At 54.2% G+C, this 13438-nt stretch overlaps 1 protein-coding gene across 1 annotated transcript; it reads left to right on the top strand.

Annotated features, from left to right (window-relative positions):
* The first annotated feature begins 8559 nt into the window (after positions 1 to 8559).
* Positions 8560 to 9885, top strand: LOC115908249 (histone H1x). The gene has a single exon (XM_030956712.1). The coding sequence runs from the start codon at positions 8791 to 8793 to the stop codon at positions 9445 to 9447; it is 657 nt and encodes a 218-aa protein (XP_030812572.1). The 5' UTR covers positions 8560 to 8790; the 3' UTR covers positions 9448 to 9885.
* The last annotated feature ends 3553 nt before the right edge of the window (positions 9886 to 13438 follow it).

The raw sequence follows: 13438 nt of genomic DNA, 5'->3' as shown, positions 1-13438 counted from the left end.
CACAGCCCTGTTCTGGGCGTGTGTCCTGGACAGCTTTTGTGTTTTGGGACAGGCTCTTAAAGCTCTTGCTGCCCTCCCCTTGGAGGGGTTGTGTGAGCAGAGCAGGCTCAGCCCTTCCTGCTCCCCAGCAAGGCTGGCCTGGGCTTCCTTGGAGTGAGTTGAGGGCCTTTCTGTGCTCCAGCCTAGTAAAATAAAGCCTTTAATTTCTAAATGCTGGCTATGACCCTGTGCTTGCACTCAGCAAGGCTGAGCTGACAACTGTACCCAGAGGAAGATGGAAAACAGAGTTTAGTGAAATGAGGGCAGTTATTTCAAGAGCTTTCTAACAGTTTTTGTGCTCCATATCCTATTTTATAGTGCTGTCCTATCATACTTCTCTCACTTGACTGGGCTTTTGCTGTCCACATCCATCTCAAATAACTGCACTAGCAATGTGTCCTGCTGGGACCACTTTTCTGTCTGTGTGCTTTTTGAAAGACTTGGACCTTCTGCTCATCTTCATTTAAAGTGTTGCTCTGCACTTGTTTTCTGTGGACACAGCTGGAATGTGGAGAAAGCCAAGCTGGGGGAGGGGGGAACAATAACCCTGAAGTTCTTGGGGAAAGGAGATGGTCTGAACTTTGCAGCCTGCTGCCTGGTCTTGGGTGGTGGGGCTGAGGCTGCAAGGGGTGTGGCTGAGCCCTCAAGCAATGCTGTGTTTAATGTCTTTCCAGTGAGACAAACTGGCAATAACCCAAGGCAGAAGGAAGAGTGCTCCAGATGAGGTGGGACAGCTGTGGGGCTCCTTGCCACAGGGTGTTATGGGTGCTTAAGGGGAGGGGAGAATTCCATTTGCCACCTACATATCAATGTTTTTACAGGTGGGAATACACAAGTGTACAAAATCCACTACAGAAGGCAAGCAGCACGGAACTGCTGCCCTGCTGTTACACTCAGGGCTGGTGGTGTCACAGATGGGGACTGATGTTCTGCATGAATCACTGTCATCACTGTGGTCTGGAGAAGCCAGCTGGACTGACTATTGCTGCAGGGAACACACACACTTAAAACCACTCCCTGCACCATTGGAGTATCATGGCTTTTACTTTTGTGATGACCTCTGTTGCTGCTGCAGTGACAGTGTAAAAATGCATGTAAAAACCCACCATGACAGTGGGTGCAAGGGTGACTTGTTGCCGGGTGAATCCCAGAGGAAACCCGGCCCTGGTGCATGGAGGCAGTTGAGCTCAGGCGTGGTTTTCCTCTTTGCCCAAGTCCTGGCAGGGCAGGAGGGAGAGACCCAAAGAAGGAGCCTGACTGGACTAGGGGAGGGAAAAGCCTCAGCTGGCTCAGGACAGAAGTGGGTGAAGCTGAGCGAGGCGGTGGCAGGGCGGGGTGGGCCGAGCGGGCAGGTGCGGGGCCTGGCGGCGGCTGCTCCCAGCAGGGCTGGAACGGCTCGGAAGGCAGCTGTGCTGTGCGATGTGCACACATGGAAGCTGGGGAATCACACCACCACATCTGTGCTGAGGGGCTGCGGGGGGGAGCCGTGCCAAAGGGATTCCAGGCCGGAGGGCGGCTCGGAGCTGCGGAGCCCGGGGCGGGAGCGCTCCGCACGCCTTGGCAGCGGCTCCTGGTCGGGTTTGGGGCTGGAGCTGCCCGGAGCCCCAGCAGGAGCCCTCCTGCCAGCCCAGGGCCTGCAGCCACAGCCCCCACAGCGGGCTCGGTGCCAGCCCCGGCCCTGCACAGCTGGAGCCCCAAACGGCAGCACCGCCCCAGCCCCAGGTGTGCAGGGACCCCCGGCGGAACACAGCCCGGGGCCCGCAGGGAAATGTGTGATACAAACACAAACGTGCTCGGGTTTCTACAGGTGCACCAAAGGGCTTTAGGGTGTGCAAACACTCATCCTCACAAAGCAAACCTCTCTCTCAAACTTCTCCACATCCCTAGGATACTTTAACCCTTTAATCCACCGCCTAAGCATAACTAACTTCCTCAACGGAGGACACAGTTTGCACACCCAAACACAGTTACACCGGCAGGAATGTGTGTGTGAGAAACGCCAATCACTTGTTTTTAAAATTTTATAAGTTTAATAGTAATAAAATGGTTATAAAAATAGTAATACAATTAGAGTAATAATATTTGGACAAATTGAATTTGGACAATACAAGACAATAGAGACAAAAAGTTACGGAGGTCCGGGTACCTTTTTCTGGGCAGCATAAACCCCAAACAGGACCCACATTAACAAAGGATTAACCCTTAAAAATAATAGCCTGTATAGCCTGCTGCATATTCATACACCTCATACATGATGCATAAATTCCATATAAATACAGGATTCTGTCTGGTCACTGTCAACTTCTTCCTCTGAATCCTGACAGAGCCTTCAAAGCAGGAAGAAGTTTGTTTCTTCTGATAAGAGGGCAATAAATTCTTTTTCTCTGAAAGATTTAGGTGTCCCGTGGCTGCTATCTCAGTGTGAGTCCTTTCTTTAAAAAAAAAATATCCTACATAGCATAGTTTCTATTTTAACATTTTTTATAACCTAAAACTATATCTAACACACTACTTAAGAGAATTAATACAGCATTACTTTCTAACACAACACATATAATATTAATTTTAATATTTGCGAAAAGCCAATCATAGAATATGCATTTTTCACAGTGTGTATGTATTTATTTACCAGGACACATCTTTTGGAGAGCAAAACCACAGGGGAAGCAGGAGAGCACAAAGAAGCACAGACACGGAGTTGTGTGTGTGTGAATTGCTGTGTTACACAGGCAAATCTCCCAAGGCTCAGACAGCACGAGTCATTACAGGTTTCTGTTTGAGACACGTGTGGTTGCTGCCTTACCCATGTAAACACATGTAGCATAAAACAGTTTTTTCTTCATATACATACATATATATACTCAGAAAAGGACAAAAAAACCCTCACACATAGTTATGGCTACACCCACATTTACTTTATTTCTATATTTATATCAGAAAATTTAAATATTAATTACATAGATATGCACATATACAAAGGTATGTATGTCTTTGTGTTAGTTACTGCCCCCATACATGGAGAGACAGAGATGATCACACACATTCAGACACATTTTAAATGATTTTATGCTTGTATTTTTATGGGTGTGGGTTTTTTCTCTTTGTCTATACACTTCTCTGTGTCTATTTTATATATATATAAATATTTTTATATACTTGTATATCATTTCTTTATTACTGTCTGGTCTTTATATAAAAGAGTCATTTACATGCAGCTCTGTATGTGTAGTTTAGCTATTTTTATATTTCTTTGAGAAAGAGAGGAGGGGAAGGGAGACAGAGAAAGAAAATTAAATACAGACATGTAAATAAATATCTAATTAAATTGGATGTAGAGGTGGATATGGGAACATTTGTGTGTGAGTTGGGAGGGGGAATGACTGGCTCCCTTGTGCTTGCTCTCCATATACAAATGCATGCAGACAGAGAATATATGTCCAGATCAATACATGCACACACACACACTGTATATACATCCCAGATATTACATATGGGGGCAGAAGAGAGGATGGGAGACACCACAGCCTCACACACACACACACAGATATCCCACATGCATTTTTACAGGGGGAGGGATGTGATGGGGGTATTCTGTGTAAGTCTTTCTCTCCTTCTTGGGGGAAAAAGGAAAAAATAGGAAGAAAGGTAGAAAATAGACACACACACTGTCAGTTACATATATAAGAATGAGTTACATATATGAGTAAATGTTTAAATAAAGTGTGTGTGGCTGGAGACATGGGGAATGCTCTGTATGTGTGGGTAGTGCATGTGTGCTTCATATTTGTACACATGCACGTAGGTGTGTGTGTGTGCAGCAAGAGAAACACTGAGCAGCTCAATCTCACTGTATATATATGTACAATTTCACATTTACGTATATGTGCATGCAGGGAGAGAAAGGGCATTGTGTGTTTTAAGGATACAGTGTGTGTGTGTGTGTGTGTGAATATCTCTAATTATATATGTAATAATATACAGAATGCTGTATTGATATGTATGTGGATATATAGCAAAAGAGATTGTGTGTTAGTATGAAAAATCTTGGTGAATATACTTATCCATATCCATATAAGTGCAGAGAGAGGTGAATGAACAGGTCACTCCCTCTGCCCTCCATATATAGTATATATGCATATATGTGTGTGTGTATTTATGGAAAGGGAAAAGTGTGTGTGTGAGAACAACTCTCTCCCTGTAGATGCATATACACCTATGGGTGTGTATATAAATAAATAAATATATTTTAGGTGAACGTGTATGCAGAGAGCTCTCATCCCTTTCTAAGCACAGATCTATGCATGCACATGGAGTGAGAGAACTATGCACATTTGTGAACAGCTCACAGGTTCTTGCTCTATAAATATACATGAGTGTGCAAACAGAGCTTTCTCCAGTTATATATGTCTATATGCATATATAAAGAGAATTCTCTGTGGGAAGTTTATATATATATAGATATAAATATATGTATGTATATAGTCTATTACAAAGAAAGGCATTTCATGGGTGAGAACATAGGCATACAGAGAATATACATCAGAAACTGTTGTATGTGAAAACAATTCTCAGTGTGCGTGTATATATGCACATCTATAAATATATAGCCTATATAATATAGAAATATACTTTATAAATACCATACCTGCTATTTCATCCCTCTAGTATCTAAGTATATATATGTATACATACATGGAGTGTGTGCACGTGTGTAGCAAGAAAGTTGTGTAATTGTATGGAAGAACAACTGTCTCTCTATAGATACAGGTATATAAATATGTATATCTGTGTGCAGGAAGAGAGGAAGAGAACTGTGAGTCTTAACAGCTCTTTAAGTACAATACAGAGTGGGAACTGTGCATGAAATCTGTATATATATGTATATATGCATCTATATGTTCATATATAAGGCAAGAGAGAGTACCATGTGTGAGAATGGCTCTTACCAGCTCTACTCATGTGTGTACATATGGAGAGAGAATATATCAGCATATATACATAGATATGGATATATTTATGTATCCCAGAGAGTTTATATGGAGGGGGGGCAAAGAGAGAGAGAGAGTCATGGAAACTGTGTGTGTATGAATTGCCCTCATTCATTTTGTTATTTATATATGTCTAAATCTATAGATGTGTCAAGAGAGAAGATGTGTGTGAGCAGAGACTATGGTTAGTGTGAATTCTTCACACAGACTATTGCTGTGCAAAGACCTTTGCGTGTGTATGTGTGCATTTATTTATATATAACAAGAGAGTTCTGTGTGTGCAAAATTTGGGCTATCTCCCACGTGATACATGTATAATGTATAATGTATGTATAAGTATGTAGTGAATTATGTGAGAAAACAGGCTCTCGTGCATACATATATATATATTTACAGACACATATATATGCATATATCTATACACACACACATATATATCTATATATATATAGATATATTACAGCTTTCTCCCTAAATAGTATTAGTATATGCATAGCCATGTAGTGAGCAAATTATGTGTGTGAACAGCTCCCCCCTAACTCTCTATGTTCCGTTAGAATTACATGTGAACATCTGTGTATATAAGGCTACGTATGTATATTTGCATATATACATATCTATACAGGAACAGAAAGGACTGTCATGTGTGAAAACAGCTCAGTGTATAGGTATATATGCATATACATGGACAGAGAACACTATGTATAAGCAATGCTGTCTCTAATTATATAGTATAAATTCATATATAGATAATTATTAGTGAACACTCTCTGTACACATGTACATTATACAGAGCCAGTACTGAGTGAGAAAAGCTCTCTCTCTCTCTCTATAATGTATCACATACAGAGAAAGAATTATACAGAGATGATGCAATTATATAGGGCAGGGAGAGAGACAGAGTGATGGAAAATGTGTGTGTGTGAGACAATAGGTCTTGCTCTTTTCCTCAGGTATATATGCACAGGTATTTATAGACAGCAGGAGAGAATAATGTGTGTGACCAGCTCTCACTCTGTGTCTCTGTGCATACCTGTATGGATGTATACAGTGAGAGAGAATAGTGTGCATGGATTTGTGTGCACACAGAGGGGCAGGAGAAAGGAGTGTGAGTGCTTATCCCCAGATCAGTACATATTGCACACATTATGCATGTAGGTCTGTGTGTGCACAGTGAGAATGTTTGAACAGCACGCTCGCTCTCATCCCGTTTCTAAAAATGCCAATGTGTGGGTATATATAGCCAGAGAGAGCTGCCTGTGAGCCTCTCACACTGCCTCTGTAGATATCTGTGTATGTATGCATGTATGGGAGAGCTGTGTGTGTGAACAAGACTGGCTGTGTCCATACAAGTGTGAGCGTTCATGTGGGGACAGAATGTGTTTCTCTGTGTGTCTGTGTGTCTGTGTTGTGTGTCTGTGTGTGTGTGTTTTTGTGTGTGTGTGTCTCTGTGTGTGTTTTTGTGTGTGTTTGTGTGTGTGTGTCTCTGTGTGTTTTTTGTGTGTGTGTGTGTGTGTGTGTGTGTTGGAGCTATTTTCTCCCATCCTCTGTGTTTCTCTCTCACACACACAAGCAGCCTCCCCCACCCATTCCATTCACACACATATTTCCACGTGTGTGTTCCGTTCCCTGCCCTGTCCTTGGAGGGGAGGGAGAGCAGCCCTGACTGACAGCCCTGCTCTCTGTGGCTGGGGGTTGGTGCTGGATGGTCCCTGTGCTGGGCGGTCCCTGTGCTGCTCCTAGCCACACAGCCGGGCTGAGATCAGTGCACTCACTGCCCAGCCCTGCTCGCACATCCACCCACCTATACACGTGCATTGTTCTTAAATTTTCATATGTCTATGCCAATATTTTTAAATATATAGCTATGTCTTTATGTGTATGCATGCACTTACATTTATTTTAAATTTACTGTAGCTATTACATTAAACAAACACTAAACAGCGATTAGATATCGCACATCTGTAACAGACACAACATACATACCAACCACACTGTGTAGCCGGCTTAGCTGTAAGCTTCCACCCGGCCACAGGGTTCCATTTACACGTGCACAGGTGTGTGTTTGCACGTTACACACCTACACATCATTCACCCCCCGGTGCCAGCCGTGCAGGCGGTGGCTGCCGTGTCCCGGGGGGGTGCTCGATGCTCCCGGTGCTCCGGGGGGCTCCGGGTGGGGGATGCGGGGCTGTCCGTGCCCTCTCCGAGCCCGAGCGCCTGGCCGGCCCCCGAGGGCAGGCAGAACTCATCACAGGGTGCCTGGCACGGCTGCTCGGGGGGCAGAGCCCCGCTGTTCCGGGAGCTCTCTGCTCGGGGTGGGGACAGGGCACCCGCTTCGCTTCGGGATGGGGTCACAGAGGCGGCTGGGCAGGATCCGGCCGCGCCCGGAGCCCCGAGACCGCGGGGACTCGTCCCGGCGGCGGCGGGGGCTGGGGCGAGGGAAATGGCGGAGAGAGCCGGGGATGGGGAGAGGAGAGGGGGAGGAGGAGGAGGGAGGGAGGGCGGCGGGGCTGTGCGGGCTCGGCGTGCGTGGGCAGGGGGCGGGTGCGAAAGCGTGTGCGGGTGTGCCCGTGTGTGTGTGTGTGTATGTGTGTGTATCCGTGTGTGTGTGTGTGCATGTGTGAGCGTGCGTGCATTTGTGTGTGTGCATTTGTGTGTGAGTGTGCATGTGTGTGTGTGCGTGTGTAGGAGTGTGTGCACAGCCGGGCACGCCCCCGTGCCTGTGCCCCGCGTCCCGGCCCACCCGCGGCGGGGGCACACGGATCCCACTCCCAAGAGCGGGGGGAGCGCCGGGGCTCGGCCAGGGAGGCGTCGTGCGCTCCCTTCCCCTAACAGCCGCGTTTCCCCGGTGGGATTTGGGGAGATGGGGTGAATTATGGGGGATAGGGAGGGGGCGGTGTTCAGAGCATCGCTGCTGCCCCCTTCCCCCCGCCCATGGAAGCTGCGCCTGCAGCGGGGCTCGAGCCCCCCGCCCGCGCCGGTACCACGGCACGCAGAGTCACACACTCCCCCCGCACCCACGGCCCTGAGCCCGGTCTGGAGGGTTCCCGGCCCCTCCCCGCTTTTCGCACCCTCCGCCGGGAGCGAGGGGGTCACATCGGACACGCAGGGCTCCCCCGGGGCCCTTGCCTCATAGACCAAAGGGATGAGGGTCGGTGGGGGGATGGCCCCAGTCGCGGGGGCGGGGACCCCCGGCCACGGCGGGGCATCTCGGCGCTGCTGCCGGCGGCCGCGGGAGGGCGTCGCCTGTATTAGATCCCTCCGGAGAACCCAGGCCAGCGCCGCCGCCGCCTCCCCCCGCCCGCGGAGGCCCCTCTTGGGCGGCGGGCGGCGGCGCCGGCGGTGGGCGGGGGGCCGAGGTGAGGCCCCAGTCGCCGCCGTACTGGGCGCCCCTCCTCGCCGTCGCCGCCACGCCGGCCGCGCCCCCAAAATCTGGGCGGGGGTGGTCGGGCGGCGCTCGGCGGGGGCGGAGGGGCGGCGGCGGGCCCGGGCCGGGGCGCGGGGGCGCGGCGGCGCGGGGGGCCGGGCGGCGGCGCGGGGCCCCGCGAGCGAGCCCCAAGAAGCACAAGCGGGGCTGGCGGCGGACCAGGCTGTTGTTGTTCTCAACGTGGTCCGCCCCGCGCCCATATAAGAGGCGGCGGCGGCGCCCGCCCCGGCAGAACGCGCACCGAGTGGAGCCGGCACAGCGCGCTGCGCTCGTCGGGCCCCGCCACGCCGCCGCTGCCCCCGTCCGCCCCCGCGCCCCGCCATTCCTCGCACCATGTCGGCAGACCTAGAAGAAACCGATCTGCCCATGGCCGAGGCAGAGGAGGCGCCGCTCTCCCCGGAGAAGAAAGCGGCTGCTAAGAAGGCGAAAGGAGGCGGCGGCGCCTCGTTGTCGCCATCGAAGAAAAGGAAGAACAACAAGAAGAAGAACCAGCCGGGCAAATACAGCCAGCTAGTGGTGGAGACTATCCGCAAGCTGGGCGAGCGCAATGGTTCCTCGCTGGCCAAGATCTATAACGAGGCCAAGAAAGTGGCTTGGTTCGACCAGCAGAACGGCAGGACTTACCTGAAGTACTCAATCAAGGCACTGGTACAGAACGACACGCTGCTCCAGGTCAAGGGCACCGGCGCCAACGGCTCCTTCAAGCTCAACAGGAAGAAGCTGGAGGGCGGCGGGGAGGGGGGCGCGGGCAACAGCGCCCACAAGTCCCTCAAGAAGGCGACGGTCTCCTCGACCCGGAGGGCGGAGAAGCCCGCGGCCAAGAGCAAGAAGCCCGAGAAGAAATCGCACAAGAAGGGAGCCGGCGGTGCGGCGGCGAAGAAGGACAAGGGCAAAGCCAAGAAGGCCACCAAGAAGGGAGCCGCGTCCCCCGGGGGCAAGAAGGTGAAGAAGTCGGCAAAGCCCAAGGCGCTCAAGAGCCGGAAGGCATGAGACCGAGGCGCAGGGAGCCTCCCGCCGCCCTCCGGGCTGAGAGCCCCGCGGCACAGACTGCTCTGAGGACAGACCCCAGGGGACCCGCTTTGTCTTTGTGTTGCTGACTCGCCTCCGCAGCCACCGCCGTGCGCGGTGAGCGGGGCTGCGGCTGCCCCAGCCCCCCCCCCGCCCCTTCCCCTTCTCTGCCGCTTATTTTGTCCACCCCTTTTCCCCCATCCCATTCTGCGGCTTTTCCCCGATCGCGCCCTTTTGTTTTCGGCCGTGCCCCTCCCCGCCTGTAGACGGTTCCCGGCCCCCACCCCCTCCCCGTCGCCCCGGTCCTTCCCGGGGATTTTTCCCGCCCGGTTTCCATAGCAGCCATTTTGCACGGGGCCCCCCCGCGCCACGTGGGCCGGTCCCGCTCCCGCCGCCCGCGCGCGCCCCGCCTGGCCCCGCCCCCCCGCCGCGCGCTGCCCGCTCGCGGCCGCACCGAAGGGCCAGGGCGCCCCCTGGCGGCCCGCGGCCCCGCCGCCATGGCAACGGCCCGGCGCGCGGGAGTGGCGCCCCCTGGCGGCCGCCGGCCGCACCTGTAATGGCCTTTAATGTTTTTGTATGGGTCTGGGGGTGGGTGGGTTGGGAGGGTTTGGGTTAGTGGGGTCGTTTTTTGGTTTCTTTTTTTTTTTTCCTTTTCATTTATCGTCGTTTCAAATAAATTGGTACAAAACGACTCTCCCGTGTGCTCCCTGCAGGCGTCGGGGACCGGGCAGGAAGGGGGCTGGTCCCAGGGGGGGGCCTTCCTGCTGTTCGGGGTCCGTGCGGGTGCTGATGGGCAGAGCCCGCACCCTGCTACGAGTGGAGGACAGGAGCAGAGGAAGGAGGGTCCCCCGCCATGGAGGCAGGGGAGGAGCGCGATGGTTGCGCAGCTGCGCTCCCGGAGCAGCGGGGCGAGGGTAGCCCCGGCGGACACCCGCAGCGCACACATGCCCCCAGCCGGCACCGATCCCCCGCAACACCCCGCTGGACAGGGCAGCTCCCAGGGCCCAGCCCTCGCCCCTCTCCGGCCGGGAGCATTCCCCGGTCCCGCAGCAGGAGCGGCAGCCGGGCACAGCCGGAGCCCCCCCGGCGCTGTCTATTTATAGCGACCCGGCGCGGTTGCGTAAATCCCGGCGGGATCTGGGCCATCTTGTTCTGGCGGCTGCGGGAGGCACCGAGGGATGAGCAGGCTCATCGCCCTCCGTGGCCCGGGGCTGCCGCAGAGAGGCGACAAGCACGGGCAGCCCAGCCCCGAGCACGGGGGTGGGGAGCGGGGCACGGAGCGGTGCAGGAACCCCCCAGGCCGGCTGTGCTGAGCCCTGGCAGCGCTGGGTTCAGGAACCCCCAGGCCGGCTGTGCTGAGCCCAGCGCTGGGTGCAGGGTTCGAACCCCCAGCCGGCTGTGCTGAGCCCTGTCAGGAACCCCCAGGCCGGCTGTGCTGAGCCCTGGCAGCGCTGGGTGCAGGGTTCAGGAACCCCCAGGCCGGCTGTGCTGAGCCCTGGCAGCGCTGGGTTCAGGAACCCCCCAGGCCGGCTGTGCTGAGCCCTGGCAGCGCTGGGTTCAGGAACCCCCAGGCCGGCTGTGCTGAGCCCTGGCAGCGCTGGGTGCAGGGTTCAGGAACCCCCAGGCCGGCTGTGCTGAGCCCTGGCAGCGCTGGGTTCAGGAACCCCCCAGGCCGGCTGTGCTGAGCCCTGGCAGCGCTGCCATCGCCGCAGCTCCCAGCCCCACAGCACGGCCCTGCCCCGTGCCGACCCCAGCCAGGGAGAGTTTCGGCAGCAGCACTGCCCGAGGGCTGCTCCGGCCCTGGCGAGCCCTGTGCTGGATGCTCCCTGTGCCTAGGGAACACAGCATGGATCAGGCCCATCCAGCATCCCCCGGGAGCAGGTGACAGGGACAGCAGCCAGTGGGGCCCAGGGACTGTCACACCAAGCCTTTCAGCACCCCTGGGAAAGGCACAGCCCCTTCCTCAGGGCCCCAGTCAGGCCTGCTTTATCCCTTTGTTCCCTGGAGAGCAAGCAGGGAGAAGGGAAGCAAGTTTTACTCCCTGAAGAAATGTCCTTTTGCTATTCCAGCAAGAGAAGGCAGCCATGCTCCTGGAAGAGACCAGCCCTGGTGTGCCACAGAGGCTGCAGTCTCCCTCCAGGTCTGTATTGAGAAGCAGCAGTCCCCGTCGTGCTGGCCCACAGCAAGCCTGGGACAGATCTGCTGCATCCTGGCACGGACCTGCATTGTGTCCTGAGTCAGTAGCTGCAGGTTAGGGAGGATCAGAGGGGATGCCCTCACCAAGGGCTGGGACACAGGGGCAGAGGGGCCACCCTGCTCCCCAGGAGGGGAGGTTAAACCAAGCCCATCTCAGGGCTCGGCTCTCCTCGGCACTCATCTGCACGGCAAACTGTAACCACCTCTCCAGGCAGACCTGCAGGCACATTCCTGTGGGCAGATAAAGGCAGAAGCAAGGCAGTGACCCTTCAGCTGCCCAGCACAGGGAAGGCAGCAGGGTGAGACACTGTGCCAATCCAGCTGGAGCTGCCTTACCTCACAGGCTGAGCCTGTCAGAGCCATGATGCTGGGGCATCCCTGAGTGAGCTCCCCTGGGCGCTGCCAACTGTGAGGACCAGGCTCTGGAGAGAAACCCAAGCCCTGGGGACTTTGAAGAGCCAGTGACTCATCTCATCCAAGTGCCAGAGCTGAGGGACACAGCTGGCAGAGAATGTGCTGCACGTGGTGATGCACAGCAGCTCCCACAGCAGGCAGCTTTCAGCTCCCAGTCTGTGCTCATCCCATCTTCAGGTACCCAGGAGACAAGGGAACAATCCTGCAGCCTCCCAGCCCTCTCCTTAAGGGAAGCACAGACCAAGGGACCCTTCCAGGCTCACCTGACCTCTGGGGAAGGCTCTGTTCAGCCAAGTCCTTCACAGGAGCTCTGGTGCTATGAAGCATTCAGAAGAGCCAGGACCAGTAACAGCTCTCCAGAAAGGACAAGACCTGTCCCTGAAGCTGCAGGCTTGACAGTGACCACATTTATCCAGCTTTATAGTAAAGACCAAGACTTCCAAATCTCCTGGTCACGACAGTGTTCAGCTGTGAAGTTGATGAGGTGATAAAGGCCAAGCACTTCAGCAATGCTTGCTGTGACAGACAGGATTTCCTTCAGTCTGGCTTGCACCATCCCAGCTTTCCCAGCTGGGCTGCCACATGCCAGCAGAGGCAGCTCAGAACCCAGCTGGGGCTCAGTGTGGAGGGCACTGTGTGTGCCACCAGCACCCAGTCACAGCAGCCTCAGCAGGGCCACACAACACCCAGGGAGGCTGCAAGCCCTGGGCAGCAGCCCCTGTGCTGGCAGGGCTGGCACTGCCCTGCAGGGACCTGCCCAGCACCCACACCTCCTACAGCCCTGCACAGACCAACCCTAGCACCACTGGGAGTCATCCAAGCTTCCCACAACCCTTCTTCCTCCCTAGAACCCAAACAGGGTGCAGCACTGGTTTGCAGAGCAGCCTCCAGGATGTCCAGCAAAGAAGAGGGTGGGAGAGTAACAAACAGCCTTGCAGCTCCAGGTTCCTTCCTTCCCTTCAGGATCTCTAAAGGGAATTTTCTCATCTCTACAAGGTCACCCAAAGGCTCCTGGAGCAGCCATGGGGCACCTTCAGCTCTGGGGGAGGGTCCTGGGTCCAGCCTCACTTGTCCTCCTGCGCTGCACCCAGCCAGGAGCAGCTGAAGCTTCCTGGCACTTGTGACAGAACAAGCCGGCAGTGTGGCATCCCCACAGCAGGGAAAAGAACCAGCCAACAGCATTATCTTCTCCCAGGGTAGGAAAAGGCTCTCTGTCTGAGTGAAGGGCAAACCCACAGTCTGGCAGTGGTCCTGTCTGGTGTTTTACTCGTCCTTCCCCTTGGAGAGCACAGAGCCCAGACACCACAGCCTGCCAGATTCCGTGGGTTTGGTGAGGTGACAAGACACGGCACATTTAAGAGCA

The sequence above is a fragment of the Camarhynchus parvulus genome, chromosome 12 (assembly GCF_901933205.1).
Source record: "Camarhynchus parvulus chromosome 12, STF_HiC, whole genome shotgun sequence".
Taxonomy (NCBI): domain Eukaryota; kingdom Metazoa; phylum Chordata; class Aves; order Passeriformes; family Thraupidae; genus Camarhynchus; species Camarhynchus parvulus.
Note: the sequence above shows the minus strand (reverse complement) of the source record. Positions and strands in the feature narration are given on the sequence as shown.

What these genes read in the sequence shown, in the direction of transcription:
- LOC115908249 (XM_030956712.1), top strand. Translation starts at nt 8,791, where the DNA reads ATGTCGGCAGACCTAGAAGAAACCGATCTGCCCATGGCCGAGGCAGAG.